Source organism: Somniosus microcephalus, chromosome 12, assembly GCF_052327205.1.
Source record: "Somniosus microcephalus isolate GS21.2 chromosome 12, FLI_Smic_1.0, whole genome shotgun sequence".
NCBI lineage: Eukaryota > Metazoa > Chordata > Chondrichthyes > Squaliformes > Somniosidae > Somniosus > Somniosus microcephalus.
In genome coordinates, this window is record NC_140998.1 from 85,044,448 (window position 1) to 85,059,138 (window position 14,691).

At 47.8% G+C, this 14,691-nt stretch overlaps 1 protein-coding gene across 2 annotated transcripts in view; it reads right to left on the reverse strand.

The window, feature by feature from the left end:
• Positions 1-4,970: 4,970 nt before the first annotated feature.
• slc35f4 (solute carrier family 35 member F4) overlaps positions 4,971-14,691 on the reverse strand; it is a 350,033-nt gene continuing 340,312 nt past the window's right edge. For both annotated transcript variants that reach the window (XM_086003260.1, XM_086003261.1), the window contains exon 8: positions 4,971-5,442. In XM_086003260.1, the coding sequence (XP_085859386.1) occupies positions 5,201-5,442 (242 nt within the window). In that variant the 3' untranslated portion in view covers positions 4,971-5,200. The remainder of the gene's footprint in view (positions 5,443-14,691) is intronic.

Consider the following 14,691-nt stretch of genomic DNA (forward strand, 5'->3'; position numbering starts at 1 on the left):
GGATGAATCCTGGATCTACGAGGGTTCCACCTCATTTCAACCCTAGATCTTTTGGAGGTGGGAGCATAAGACAAATAGACAGGCATATTACAATACAATGTGATTGAGGGAAATATGACATACAATAAATTTTCCTCATTTACACCCTTTGCAATGCTGATTAGCAGAGTTGCATGTGTATCCCTGACGTTCAGCGTTGCTACAGCTGCGGGAATAGGGACCATTAAATACAAAAGCAAAATACTGCACTTGCTGGAAATCTGAAATAAAAACAGAAAATGTTGCACGGTGGCATAGTGGTTAGCACTGTTGCCTCACAGCGCCAGGGACCCGGGTTCAAGTCCGGCCTCGGGTGACTGTCTGTGTGGAGTTTGCACATTCTCCCCGTGTTTGCGTGGGTTTCCTCCGGGTGCTCCGGTTTCCTCCCACAGTCCAAAGATGTGCGGGTTAGGTTGATTGGCCATGATAAAAATTGGCCCTTAGTGTTAGGGGGGATTAAATACGTGGGGTTACGGGGATAGGGCTTGGGTGGGATGGCTGTCGGTATAGGGACCGGGTGCTAGGGTTTGGATGATCAGCCATGACCTCGTTGAATGGCGGAGCAGGCTCGAAGGGCCGAATGGCCTACTCCTGCTCCTATTTTCTATGTTTCTATGTTTCTATGTTGGAAATACTCAGCAGGTCAGGCAGCATCTATGGAGAGAGAAACAAAGTTAATGTTTCAGGCCGATGACCTTTCATCAGAACTGTAAAAAGTTTGAGATGTAACAGGATTTAAACAAATACAGAGGCAGGGAAAGGTGGAAGGGGAGGAAAGAACAAAAGGAAGGTCTGTGATAGGGTGTAAGGAAGGAGAGATTAAATGACAAAAGGGATGATGGTGCAAGGCAAAAGGGGATGGTAATAGGACAAGTAAAGAAACAAAAGATGTGTCTAGAGGAGGTATAAATGGGAATAGCAGAATCAATACCAACACCTGCTGTCTGAAAAAAATGGGTGCAGTGGTTATGATCTGAAATTGTTGAACTCAATGTTGAGGCCGGAAGGCTGTAAAGTGCCTAATCGAAAGATGAGGTGCTGTTCCTTGAGCTTACGTTGAGTTTCATTGGAACAATGGAGGAGGCCGACAACAGAGAGGTCAGAGTGGGAGTGGGGCAGAGAATTAAAATGACAGGCGACCGGAAGCTCGGGGTCACGCTTCCAGACTGAATGGAGGTGTTCCTAAAGCGATCACCCAATCAGCATTTGGTCTCCCCAATGTAGCGGAGACCACATCGTGAGCAGCGAATACAGTTTACTAAATTGAAAGAAGTACAAGTAAATTACTGTTTCACCTGGAAGGAATGCTTGGGTCCCTGGATGGTGAGAAGGGAGGAGGTAAAAGGGCAGGTGTTGCATCTTCTGCATTTGCATGGAAAGGTGCCGTGGGAAGTGGAGGGGTGTTGAGGGTGATTGAAGAGTGGACCAGGGTGTCACAGAGGTAACGGTCCCTTCAGAATGCTGAAAGGGAAGGGTTGGGAAGATGCATTTTGTAGTGACATCACGCTGGAGTTGGCGGAAATGGCGGAGGATGATCCATTGAATGTGGCGTGGAAGATGAAGACAAGGGGGACCCTATCGCGGTTCTGGGAGGGAGGGGAAGGGGTGAGAACAGAAGTGCAGGAAATGGGACAGACACGGTCGAGGGTCCTGTCAACCACATTGACGGGGAATCCTCGGTTGAGGATAAAGGAAGACCTTTCGGCAGTACTGGTATGGACTGTGGCACTGTCAGAACAGAATCACAGAATGGTTACAGCACAGTAGGAGGCCATTCGGCCCGTCGAGCCCATGCCGACTCTCTGCACAAGCACTTCAGCTAGTCCCACACCCCCGCTCCAGTTGAGGCTGAACCATTGTTTTATTAAAGGTTTGTCAAAACCTCCTTTCCATTCCACCAGCTTGTCTATGTTCTCTTGAAGTCTATCAATATCCTCTTCACTGTTCACTATACTTCCAAGTTTTGTGTCATCTGCAAATTTTGAAATTGTGCCCTGTACACCCAAGTCTAAATCATTAATATATATCAAGAAAAGAAGTGGTCCTAGTACCGACCCCTGGGGAACACCACTGTGTACCTTCCTCCAGTCCGATAAACAACCGTTCACCACTACTCTTCCTGTCACTAGTCAATTTTGTATCCATGCTACCACTGTCCCTTTTATTCCATGGGCTTCAACTTTGCTGGCAAGCCTATTATGTGGCACTTTATCAAACGCCTTTTGGAAGTCCATGTACACCACATCAACCACATTGCCTTCATGAACCCTTTCTGTTACCTCATTAAAAAACTCAATCAAGTTAGTTAAACATGATTTGCCTTTAACAAATCCATGCTGGCTTTCCTTAATTAATCCACACTTGTCCAAGTGGCTTTTAATTTTGTCACAGATTATCATTATCATTTCTAAAAGCTTTCCCACTACTGTAGTTGCTGGGTTTATCCTTACAGCCTTTTTTGAACAATGGTGTAACATTTGCAATTCTCCAGTCCTCTGGCATCACCCCCATATCTAAGGAGGATTGGAAGATTATGGCCAGTACTTCTGCAATTTCCACCTTTACTTCCCTCAGCATCCTAGGATGCATCCCATCCAGTCCTGGTGACTTATCTACTTTAAGTACAGCCAGCCTTTCTAATACTTCCTCTTTATCAATTTTTATCCCATCCAGTATCTCAACTACCTCCTCTTTCACTATGGCCTTGGCAGCATCTTCTTCCTTGGTAAAGACAGATGCAAAGTATTCATTTAGTACCTCAGCCATGCAGTCTGCCTCCATGAACAGATGCAATGGAGACAGAAACTGAGAATGGAATAGAGTCCTTACAGGAAGCGGGGTGGTTGGAAGTGTTGTTAATTTCGACATGGGAGTCAATGGGCTTATAGTGGATATTTGTCGATAGCCTATCCCCAGATATCGAGATAGAGAAGTCGAGGAAGGGAAGGGGAGAGTCGTAGATGGACCATGTGAAGGCGAAGAAAGGGTGGAAATTGGAAGCAAAGTTGATGAAATTTTCCATTGGAAAAAGAGATGAGGGAGGGAACCTGAGTAGGAATGGAGCAAAAAAATGTTCCACATATCCCACAAAAAGGCAGGTACAGCTAGGACCCATAGGGGTTCCCATAGGAACCTTATATTTGGAGTAAGTGAGTGGAGTCCCTTCTCCCCTTCCTCCTTTCCCTGCCTCTGCACCTGCTTAAAACCTGTTACATCTCTAACTTTTTCCAGTTCTGATGGTCATCGGCCTAATACATTAACTTTGTTTCTCTCTCCACAGATGCTGCCTGACCTGCTGAGTATTTCCAGCATTTTATATATTGAAAATGTGAAGGCTGGTTTCAGCTATGTAGAACAATCAATTACATTGCTAAAATTGTCAGAAGAAATACATAGAATCATAAAATCAAAGAATCATACAGCAAAGAACAAGGCCATTTGGCCCATTGTGGCTGTGCCGGCTCTTTGAAAGAGTTATAGAATTAAATCCACTCCCCTGCTCTTTCCTTGTAGCCCTGCAAATTTTTCCTTTTTAAGTATATATCCACTTCCCTTTAGAAAGTTACGATTGAATCCGCTTCCACCACCCTTTCAGACAATGCATTCATGATCATAACAACTCGCTGAGTGAAAAAAATTCTCCTCATCTCACCCAAGGCTTTTTGGCCAATTTTCTTAAATCGATGTCCTCTGATTACCGACCCTCATAGAAACATAGAAGATAGGAGCAGGAGTAGGCCATTCGGCCCCTTGAGCCTGTTCCACCATTTAATTAGATCATGGCTGATCATCCAAATTCAGTACCCTGTCCCTGCTTTCTCTCCATATTCCTTGATCCCTTTAGCCTTAAGAAATATATCTAACTCCTTCTTGAATATATTTAACGAATTGGCCTCAACTGCTTTCTGTGGTAGAGAATTCCACAGGTTCACCACTCTCTGGGTGAAGAAATTCCTCCTCATCTCAGTCCTAAATGGCTTACCCCTTATCCTTAGACTGTGACCCCTGGTTCTGGACTCCCCAACCATCGGGAACATCCTTCCTGCTAGTGGAAACATTTTCTCTTCATCTACTCTATTAAAACCCCGTGGCATAGAAATTCAGGAGCACAGTGACCTTGACAGCCACAGAAAGTGTTGTCCATGCCCAGGTTTGGGGCTCCAGTTGTGCCTGCAGCAGGTGACAGAGCTCAGTTACAGCCTCCTTAGTGAAGCAAGAGAGGGGAGAGTTGTGAATCATGGGGATGCAACTGGTGCAGATGTGAGCGGAGACTAATTGAGCTGAGAATTAAGAGTCTTACCTTGACAACCCTGGGGAGGTCATTAAACTTCTTTTAGCATTGCCACCAGGTCCTCGGAGCTAAGCCCCTGCAATTGACCTCCGAAGCCACCTCTTCCCACTGTCGATGTATTTGTTGCCTGGAACACTTTCTGTCCCCCGGTGAGAACAGGGTCTCCCCTCCTCTTTCCGACTGCCTGAACAAGGGCCTCCAATGTTGCATCTGAAAATCTGCAAGTCTTCCAGCCATGTTGTCCAGTTTCAAACTGCCTCCTGCTGCCTGTAGCCACAGTACAGCTCCCCTTAAGGGGTGCAGGCTGCCTTTAAGTCATGTCCGTGACATCTGACTCCTGCCCACAGCCCCCCAAACAACCGCACTGCCAATAAGCAGTATGGGTAGCACTGGCTGCACGCCAGTCTCATTATAATGAGCTGCCAGCACAAATTTCCCATGCATTGAACAGTATTCAAAGAAGCTACAGTATGATCTATATCGGACAAATCAGGACACTGCTACATGTGCTCTATAGGTCTTTTATTTTGATTGTGTTAGAATACAATTGAGTGCACTAACAACAATCAAAAAGACAAAATGCTCTTTTTAACCAAAGAACTGTATCATTAAATAAATAATCATTAAAAAATGCAAGGACTTTCTTTACAAAAACTTTATTAGACATTAACACACATTCCCATGTAACATTATAAAGTTTAAATTTCAATAATGTATTCTTTATAGTTTCTTAACTGTATCATAGTAATATTGTATACAGTAGATCTTGGCTTCAAAAAATAATACTGTCATAATAGCATACTGTGTTTCACAAAACTAAATTATATTCACAGAATATACATTCCCGTGCATTTAAAAACTTAGCTGCTTTTAAGCTAAAGGAATCGAAACTGTTCCATTTGCTCTACTTCTGCTCCGAGTGTGGACACTGGACTCTGTGACGTCTTCTGTTTGTTCTTCATTTTTCTTCTCTTTTAATCTGTTAATAAACCTTAAAGTTATTTCATCCCATTCTTCCGGAAGCAGCATGAGAAGGAAGCCGATGCATATAATGGTCGTTGCAGCCAACCTCACCACACTGAATATTACCTCATGTTTCAGGAGATCGACGGCTGTGTAAAAAAGGTAATTGAATTCAGTTAAAAATGTTCCTGTGCAATCTATTACATATGTTGCAAATTAAATGTAGTATAACCTGGCATATTATATAGTAATGGAAGAACATATGCAATTTGAGAGTTATTCAGAATTAGTCCTTGAATTATCCTGTAGTTTCTTTCTATATGTTTCATAGCCAAAAATATTACATTTTACACCTGACTTATTTGTGCATGTACATAATCCACCCGAAGGAATCAGATGTGCTGTGTCTTAAGTTTTAAAATTCTGAAAATTACCAAAACATTCTTTGCCATTTCCTTTGCCTCCTATAAGTAAAATGGGGATCACCTTAAAGGGGTCATTTTGTGAGCCCATGCTACAGGTGAGAATTGAATTTTGGAAGTTCGGGCAGACAGTACCCATAATTGTCCATCATTAATTTAATTCTTTGGAAAATTATGAGCAGTACGTGCCTAAATGTCTGCTAGATGCAGCTAGTGGGTAGGGCTCTCTGTTCACAATGCAAACTCGTAAAATCCTCACTTAAATCAAAACAAATTTACATTCTGCAAAATAAAAGAAATGCAAATAAAAGCTACAAATACTTCCTTTTTTGAAATAAATGTACAGCGTGAGGCTTATAGTGGAAAGACTTTAGTGTAATATCCCTTCATGACTTGAACCTGGCACTAGTTTGTCAACGCAGACTGATGGAACAAAAGTATCCTCTCTGCTGGTTATAAAGGGCATACAATGTGGGGCCTTGCGGACAGAGAGTGGGGATCGTAAAATGAAAGGTTCCACCTGATTCTCTGCGCACCGTATTTTTGTGGCGCTCGATTTTGGGGGGTGGTGCGGCAGGAAGAAGCCACATTATTGGCACATGCAGGCCTCATTTAAATACAAAATATAAGCTAAACACTGAATTTCACGTCTTCAAGCGAGGCTCTTCCCACAGCATGAACCACACCCATAAAAACTGGGCACATGAGGAGTCTTGGGACCTGACCTGCTCAAGCAAACAAAGAACAAACTTGCATTCTTATAGCATCTTTCATATCCTCAGGGCTTCCCAAAGTGCTTCACAGCCAATTCATTACTTTTAAAGTGTAGTCACTGTTTTTTATAGGCAAACACAGCACCCAAATTGTGGACAGCAAGGTCCCATAAACTACAATCAGAGGCTTCTTAAAGGGAGATGGTGGCTTCTGACACAGGTAAACACAAATATTTGTGTTTTCAAATACATTTTGCTCCATACAAAAGTTCATTTTGCTAGATAATCCTCTATTTTTGCATTTTGGTACTTTTCTTCATTATTCTCAGTTGCTACCAACATTTAAGTTGCATCATACAAAGAACTGATGATGGGTATTCCTTTGACGGTTCTTAACATGATGAGGAAGAGGAGCTCATGAAGAATTAACAAATGCAAGTGCAATGTGAAATGTTTTGGCACATACGTCACCATCCTGTGTATATAGAGCCCTCCACATATATCTGGACATGTCAAAGGAGACTTGTCTTGAATGCTGCCACTTCACAAGACAGGCTGCCACAGAGCTGCACCATCTACTTCACAATGACAACTGACAACATATGGATCAGGGATGACTTGTCCCATAAAAAGAAGTTGCATTTATATAGCACCTTTCATGACTTCATGGAATCCCAAAGCACTTCATGGCCATTCACTGTTGTAATGTAGGGAAATGAGGCAGAAAATTTGTGCATAGCAAGTTCCACACAGCCATGATGACTTCATTGAACAGTATTCCAGAGACCACATTAAAGGAGGAGAAACATTTGGTGGCTATCTCTCAGCAGAACAGGGCTATCCAATGCATCCATAGGAACTGCTGCACCCTTTGAGAACTAGCTTTTCAAGCACTGGTGCACAACCACTGCCCATTTCCACGCACTCCTTTATTGTGCCAAAGTTTTGTGGCACACATTTTCCAGAAGGTGAAGGCAGCAAAGAACAGCAAACAGATGCTGAGCTGTCTAGGCTGAGGTGAATCTCTGCAGGTTTTCACAGTGCCACTGTAAACAGTTGGTCCACTTTATAGGCACCGCAAATTCCTCTTAGTGCATTCCTTTAAGAGCCGTTGCTTTGTCAGATTGTGTGCTTCCTAGATATGTGTGCTGCTGGCCAAGCTCTCCAGCCAAGCTTGTCATGCGCCAGCAGCCTATTCAAATTAGGGGCAGGGATACTTGTCACAATATTTGACATGACTCCTGGCACCAATGTACCTGCACCATGGACCAGGACAAGGCCATTTTTGCCACCCTTCCAAATTAGTGCTTAAAGGGTATACATGAAATCAGCTTGGACCTTCTACCTGGCAGCACTGACCCAATAACTTACGTGAGGGTAGGCTAGGAACTATTAACATTTTTACTTTTACTGTGTCATGGATTTTTGTGTTTTAACGTGGTATTTTGCAATGTGAAAATTAACAACTTGCTTCATCCTTTTCCACCTTCATGGACCTCCTTAAACTCTATGGCCTAGAATTTCAGTATAGCCAGTTTTGGGGCGCTAACCTTAGCGCCCGCCCGAAGTTAGCGCCCGCCCCAAAGTTGCGCCCCCTTGCCGGAAATTCAGTCGCTTCGCCCTAAGAGGTTGCTGGAGCGCTAAAAGAGGCGTTCCACTACTATCTTTAGGCGCTAAGCCGGCGGTGCAGAGGGATAGCGCCGAGGCGGGGCGTAGCGCGGGTGCAGTCATTTTTTGATTGACAGCAGACCCCGTGGCGCCGACCAGCTCTTAAAGGGGGAAGGGACGAATTGGTCTGCTGCCACGCCCTGCACACTGCAGCTTTGCAAATAGGCCTCAACACTGCTGCTCAGCCCCAGGGAGTCATGGCAACGCCAGAGAAGGCCCGTGAGCGTGCCCTGCGCTTCTCAGAGCGTGATCTGGGAATAATGGTGACAGCTCTGGAGAAGAGGCGCAGGATCTTGTTCCCAGAGACTGGGAGGAATCCGACCCACCAAGAATACACCAGAGCCTGGAAGCAGATCGCCAACAGGGTGACGTTCACCGGCGATGCCCCCAGGACCCACAAACAATGTCGGAAAAAATACAACGACCTGACCAGGATTGTCAGGGTGAGTACCCTTTCCAGTCTCCTCCTCATTCTTGCATGTACACCTGACATGATGGGCAAAGGGAGCTGAAAGGCCTAATGGCCAGCCCTCAGCCAGCAGCTTTGGGACAGTCATGAGCATCAATTGCCCATTCTGCACCCTACACTCTGGCCAAGCTATTCCACCATGGGAGGCAGTGCACAGTACATCAGGGCTACACTCTGGCCAAGCTATTCCACCATGGGAGGCAGTGCACAGTACATCAGGGCTACACTCTGGCCAAGCTATTCCACCATGGGAGGCAGTGCACAGTACATCAGGGCTACACTCTGGCCAAGCTATTCCACCATGGGAGGCAGTGCACACTACATCAGGGCTACACTCTGGCCAAGCTATTCCACCATGGGAGGCAGTGCACACTACATCAGGGCTACACTCCGTACTTACAGCCCGTCCTTTCTCTTGCAGGCTAAAGTTGCCTATAATCGCCAGGCCCGTGCCAGGACCAGGGGAGGCCGCGCCAAGCTGCAGAAGCTCACTCCCCTGGAGGAGCGCGTGAGTGGGCTCATGGGAGCCCGGCTGATCGTGCCCACAGCGTGCGGAGTAGCCGACCCTCCACTGCCCGGCAATGGTAAGGACCTCGCCTTTTGGCCCTCTCGCGTCGCACTTGCGCATCCGAGCTACCTCCTTTGCCACTGTCCCACCAATGCGCTGAATGCCACCAGTCCTGACTCCCTCGCTGACGCCGTCTCCTCACTCTGAAGCTACTCTTGTGCATTCCTGCTTTCAGCTGGTGACGACCAGGTCCCTGAAGCTGCCAGTGACAGCCCCTCCGAGCAGGAGGAGGAGGAGGAGGAGGAGGAGGAGCAAGAGCAAGCCGGACCATCAGGGGAACACTCAGGTCCCGCAGGAGAGGACGAAATGATTGACACGTCCTCACTGGGCGAGTGCCTGGACCAACTGTCGCAGGGGATTGCAGCTGCTGGGACCAGTGGCGTCCAGCCACCCAGGAGCCCTGCGCGTGGGCCGCGGCCTTCCCCCCAAAGGGGGGAAGGATCAGAGGGGAGTGCAGTTGATCGGGACACTCGCCGCCACCAACGTGGCAAGGTTCCCCTAGTTCGGTCCCCTGCTCCCCAGCGGGAGAGTCCCGACTCCAGTCCGGACACCTTCACCTCAGAGGAGGCGCGGAAGCTGGACAAGATGGCCGAGGATTCGGACCGGCGCCACACGGAGCTCATGCGCGTGGTGGGGCGCATGCCTGAGGCCATCGAGTCGCTGGCGACCAGTGTGCGCGAGTTCGGGGCATCAACTGCCGCGAGTGGCCGCATGCTCACTGATGCCGTCAAGTCCCTGGCGGGTGTGATGCGGGCGCACACCAGGACAACAGGGGCACTCACTGCTGCCACACGCGCTGTCTCAGGCAGGAATCGCCAGGGCACCCGCCGCGCTGCAGCATCCCAGCGAGCCGCCCCTCGGCTGATTGGTGCGGATCCTGCAGTGCGGGCCCGGCCGAGTGCGAGCGCGCCAAAGCACCAGCCAGCGCATCCCAGACGCCAGCTTGCCCACATTGCGCCATCCGTCGCCGCCACTCCCCCACTGGGGCGTCAAGGGCAAGCGGCTGGAGCTGATGGTGGCCAGGCTCAGGTGCGCCACTCAGCAGCCGGCCCCTCGAGGCCCAAAGGCCGTGTAGGCCGCCCCCCAAGGGCATCTGGTGGAAGGACATCTGAGCCTCAGGCGCCTTCCCCCAGCCTCGCAGCAGCCACTGGGCAGAGCTTGCGAAGGAGCAGCAGGCCGGGCGGGGGAAGCAAAAGGCTGGACAAGGTCTCGCCCTCGCGGGCCACTCAGTAGAGGGTGTGGCCAGCTTTCGTTTTATATGGCGGTGGCCATCTTTCTTTTGCCCATGGTTGTTTGGTTCGTGGGCTTATTTTTTGCGTTAAGGCCGAGGTTGAGGCCAGGTTTGTACAAATGTGGAGTTACTCCTCCCCAGTTTGTGGGAGTGAGTCGTTTGTTGGGCTTTTTGTGGGGCCCGTTGATTGTTTTTGGGGATTCATGTGGGAAGGGGTTTTCATTTTTGTGTAATAAATAATTATCTTTATTCATAGAGTCTCCATGGTTGTTCTTGTTAGTGTTTGTTGGCTTCGCCGGCTGAGGGCTTGCGGAGCGGCTGCATTCATCTTCCCTCATGGTCACAAGGCATTCCCTGACAGGGGGCTTAGAAGTAACGTGTAATAAGGTGGCGTCGCGCGGCCCTTGGCCCTGGTCGCTCCCTCCTGGGAACGTACTCCTGCTCCTCCTCCTCCTCCTCCTGCTCCTCCTGCTCCTCCTCCTGAGGTGCTGGTCCAACGTCAGGTGGCAGTGCCTGAGTCCTGCGGATAGCCAGGTTATGTAGCATGCAGCAAACTACCACAAATTGGGAGACCCGGTCCGGCGAATACTGCAGAGATCCTCCGGAGTGATCAAGGCAGCAGAACCGCTGCTTGAGGACCCCAATAGTTTGCTCGATGATGTTGCGGGTGGTTTGATGGCTCTCGTTGTATGCCTCTTCAGCAGCGGTCCTGGGCGCGTGGAGCGGGGTCATGAGCCAGGTACACAAAGGATAGCCTTTGTCCCCGAGTAGCCATCCTCTTGGGGGAGGCTGTGCCTCGAACATGTCATGCACAGTACTCTGCCGCAGGATAAACGCATCGTGGCTGCTGCCTGGAAAGCTGGCATTGACAGCCATGATGCGCTGCTTGTGGTCACACACCAGCTGCACATTCAGAGAATGGTAGCCCTTCCTGTTGCAAAACTGCTCGCCATGCTCCAGAGGGGCCCGTAAAGCCACATGCGTACAGTCAATGGCGCCCTGCACCAAGGGGAAGTCCGCGAGTCTTGCAAATCCCAATGCGCGCTGATGCTGGCTCTCCAGGGCCATGGGGAAGGAGATGAATTGGCTTCTCCTTCTGAACAGTGCTTCGGTCACCTGGTGGATGCAGCGATGCGCGCCGTACTGGGAGATGTTAGCTATGTCCCCAGCAGCGGATTGGAAGGAGCCAGTGGCATAGAAGTTCAATGCCACCGTCACCTTCACTTCCACCGACAGAGACGTCCTGCACCTGAGCTTTGGACGCAGATCTCTGCGAAGCAGGTGGCAGATCTCTGCAACCACCTCCTTTCGGAATCGGAGCCTTCTAACACATCGCGCGCCAGTCATGTTAAGGTAGGAGCGCTGCTGGCGGTATAGCCTGACTGGGTAAGGCCTACGTGGCCGACGCCTGTTGCCCCCTCTGCCTCTAGCCAGGGCTGCCCCTCTCACAATGCGTCTGCGAGTCCTACGGACATGGCGCTGCAGCTCCGCGTTGGCACCCCATGCAACCCCCATCAAATCCTGGCAAACAGTCAAATTTCCAAAAGGCCACTTGCAGCGCTCTGGCCTGAGTCCAAAAATACCTGAGCTGTTGCTGCTTGAAACCAGTTAGCTATCCTCCTTGTTGTGTGTCCAGAAATGCGTTGCACAAGAGTGTTTGCTGCAAAATGGCTGGCCTTTATACTGGAGGGTACGTCCCCTTTAATTTGCGCCCCCCGGGGCCCGCGCTGGCTGTGTTGCGTTCCTTTTTTCAAACGCTCCGGCCGCCAGCCGCACAATGGGGCGGTCCGACTGAAGTTTGGAATCGGGGCGGCCAAAGGGCGTTGCACGAGGATGTGACGTCATTTTCTGCGCGCGCATCCGGGCGGGCGCTAAACTTTGCGCCGGCGCTAACGGCCAACTTAATTTGGGGCGAGGCGCAAACTGCGCTGCGCCCAGCCGCAACACGCATAGCGCCCGACATTCACTTTTCTTTAGGCGCTAACTGCTGGCGCAACCAACTGAATTTCTAGGCCTACAACCTCAACCTTGCCATCGCCACTTCCCCAAATCTCTTCCTGCTTCCCACTGCTAAGTTCCAATCCCAAGCTATGAAATGCCATGGGGCATTTTTTGTATCTTAAGGAGCTATATAAATACAAGTTGTATGTAAGGAACACTTTTTTTTTCTCCCTTTCGGCCAATTTTCTTCTCTCTCCCCTCTGCTGAAAGCACTGCCTTTTTGGTGAGATATGGTTCCACAGGTAAAAAGAAAGACTTGCGTTTATATAGTGCCTTTCACAACCACCAGACATCTCAAAGCACTTTACAGCCAATTAAGTACTTCTGAAGTGTAGTCACTGTTGTAATGTAGGAAACGCGGCAGCCAATTTGTGCACAGCAAGCTCCTACAAACAACAATGTGATAATGACCAGGTAATCTGTTTTTGTTATGTTGATTGAGGGATAAATATTGGCCAGGACACCAGGGATAACTCCCCTACTCTTCTTCAAAATAGTACCATGAGATCTTTTACGTCCACCTGAGAGAGCAGACAGGGCCTCAGTTTAACGTCTCATCTGAAAGACGGCACCTCCAACAGTGCAGCACTCCCTCAGCACTGCACTGGAGTGTCAGCCAAGATTTATGTGCTTAAGTCCCTGGAGTGGGCTTGAACCCACAACCTTCTGACTCAGAGGCAAGTGTGTTACCCACTTTTTTTTTCTTTTTTTATTAATATACTTTATTGAACATTAAAAATATTTACAACATCATGATCATTTCATTGTATCATACAATTCCATTCTGCCGCTCTGCACAGCCATTCCGCCACCACATTTTAACATCAAAATCTGAAGTTTAATTTGTCTCCTGTAACATATATTAATTGATTGTAAAATACTATCTTTAAATTCCTTTCTGAATAAAGCATCCACCAAGCCTTATAATCTTTTAGCTTATATTTAAAATACTCTTTTAGATTGATTCTCCTCTCCTTAAAAAACAGAGCATTCCTTCTTTGCACAATCACGAATCTAGCCAAACTGAACATTAAATTAATTGCCGCTCCGCTAGACTCGGGCAGACTCTCCTGCAACCCCCATCTCAAAATTGAGTCCCACGGGATTCCCATTCTCGCTCTTCGGTCCCCACCCAGCAAAAAAACTTCACACAACTGTCGAACATAGTACTTAAAATCATTTAACTGCGGACATAACACCAGTAAATGGGACAGAGTCTCATCCCGTGTCCCACACACTGGGCAAGTTGCCCCCTCCACTCGCCCAATCTTGCACAAGACCGTCATGGTAAAAATCCGGTTATGAGCCAATTTGAAATCCAGTTCAATCCACTCTGGACATTTAAAATGTGCCCACACTCCCTTCCAAATCCTGCTGAAGTCCAGCTGTGGGTATATACTCTGCCAAAACTCCTGACCAGCAGGTGTCTTGAATCTCCATTCTCTAAATACCTCATGGAAATCTCGAGTATTACAGTTGTCAAATTGGACCAACTCTCCCCCTTTCTCCAGCAGAAAGCTTGGAAAAGCGGGACGCATTTTACTTCCTTTGGAGATTTCCGCATTTATTTCTTCCATCCAATCCTGTGGCATTGCCCTCACAATCTTCTCATTCATGATCCCTATTGCTTTTTCCTCTACCTCCTGATTCTCCTCCCACATCATGTCCCTCACTATTGCTTCCGGCAACCAACCTGGAATTACCTCATATAATACATCTTTCACACATATAATACCAGCTTTTATAAAAGCTTGATTAAATAAAACCTCTCCTTCGATGTTGACCCACCTGTTCAAAAATAAGGGCTGTTCTAAAAATTCCTCAGCCCCCTTGGGCATAAACTGCACACTTTTTAAAAATTGGACCCAAGTCTATACAACCCCCTTATAAAACCTAGGGAGAAGTTTAATCAATTTCAAAAACATATTATTGTATTCCATCTACAATATCCCCTAGTACGATAGCAAAATACTGCAGATGTTGGAAATCCGAAATAACAACAGAAAATGCTGGAAAAACTCAGCAAGTCAGGCAACATCCGTGGAGAGAAATTTGAGTTGACGTTTCGGGTTTGACCCTTCTTCAAAACTGGAGAGAAAAGGAACTAGATCGAAGGCAGGGCTGCGATCGGACAAAAGAATTAAAGAACCAAAAGAAGTAAAAGAGATTAGAAGCTAGACGAGATGGTAATAGGCTGTGATTAGGTGTAAAGTGTACTGGCAGGGCAAAAGATAGCTGCCAGGTGTGAGAGAGAAACAAAAGGAAAGGGGGGGGGGGAAAGGAAAGGAGTGGAAAAATATAAGTGAAAATGAAATAGGGGCCGAGG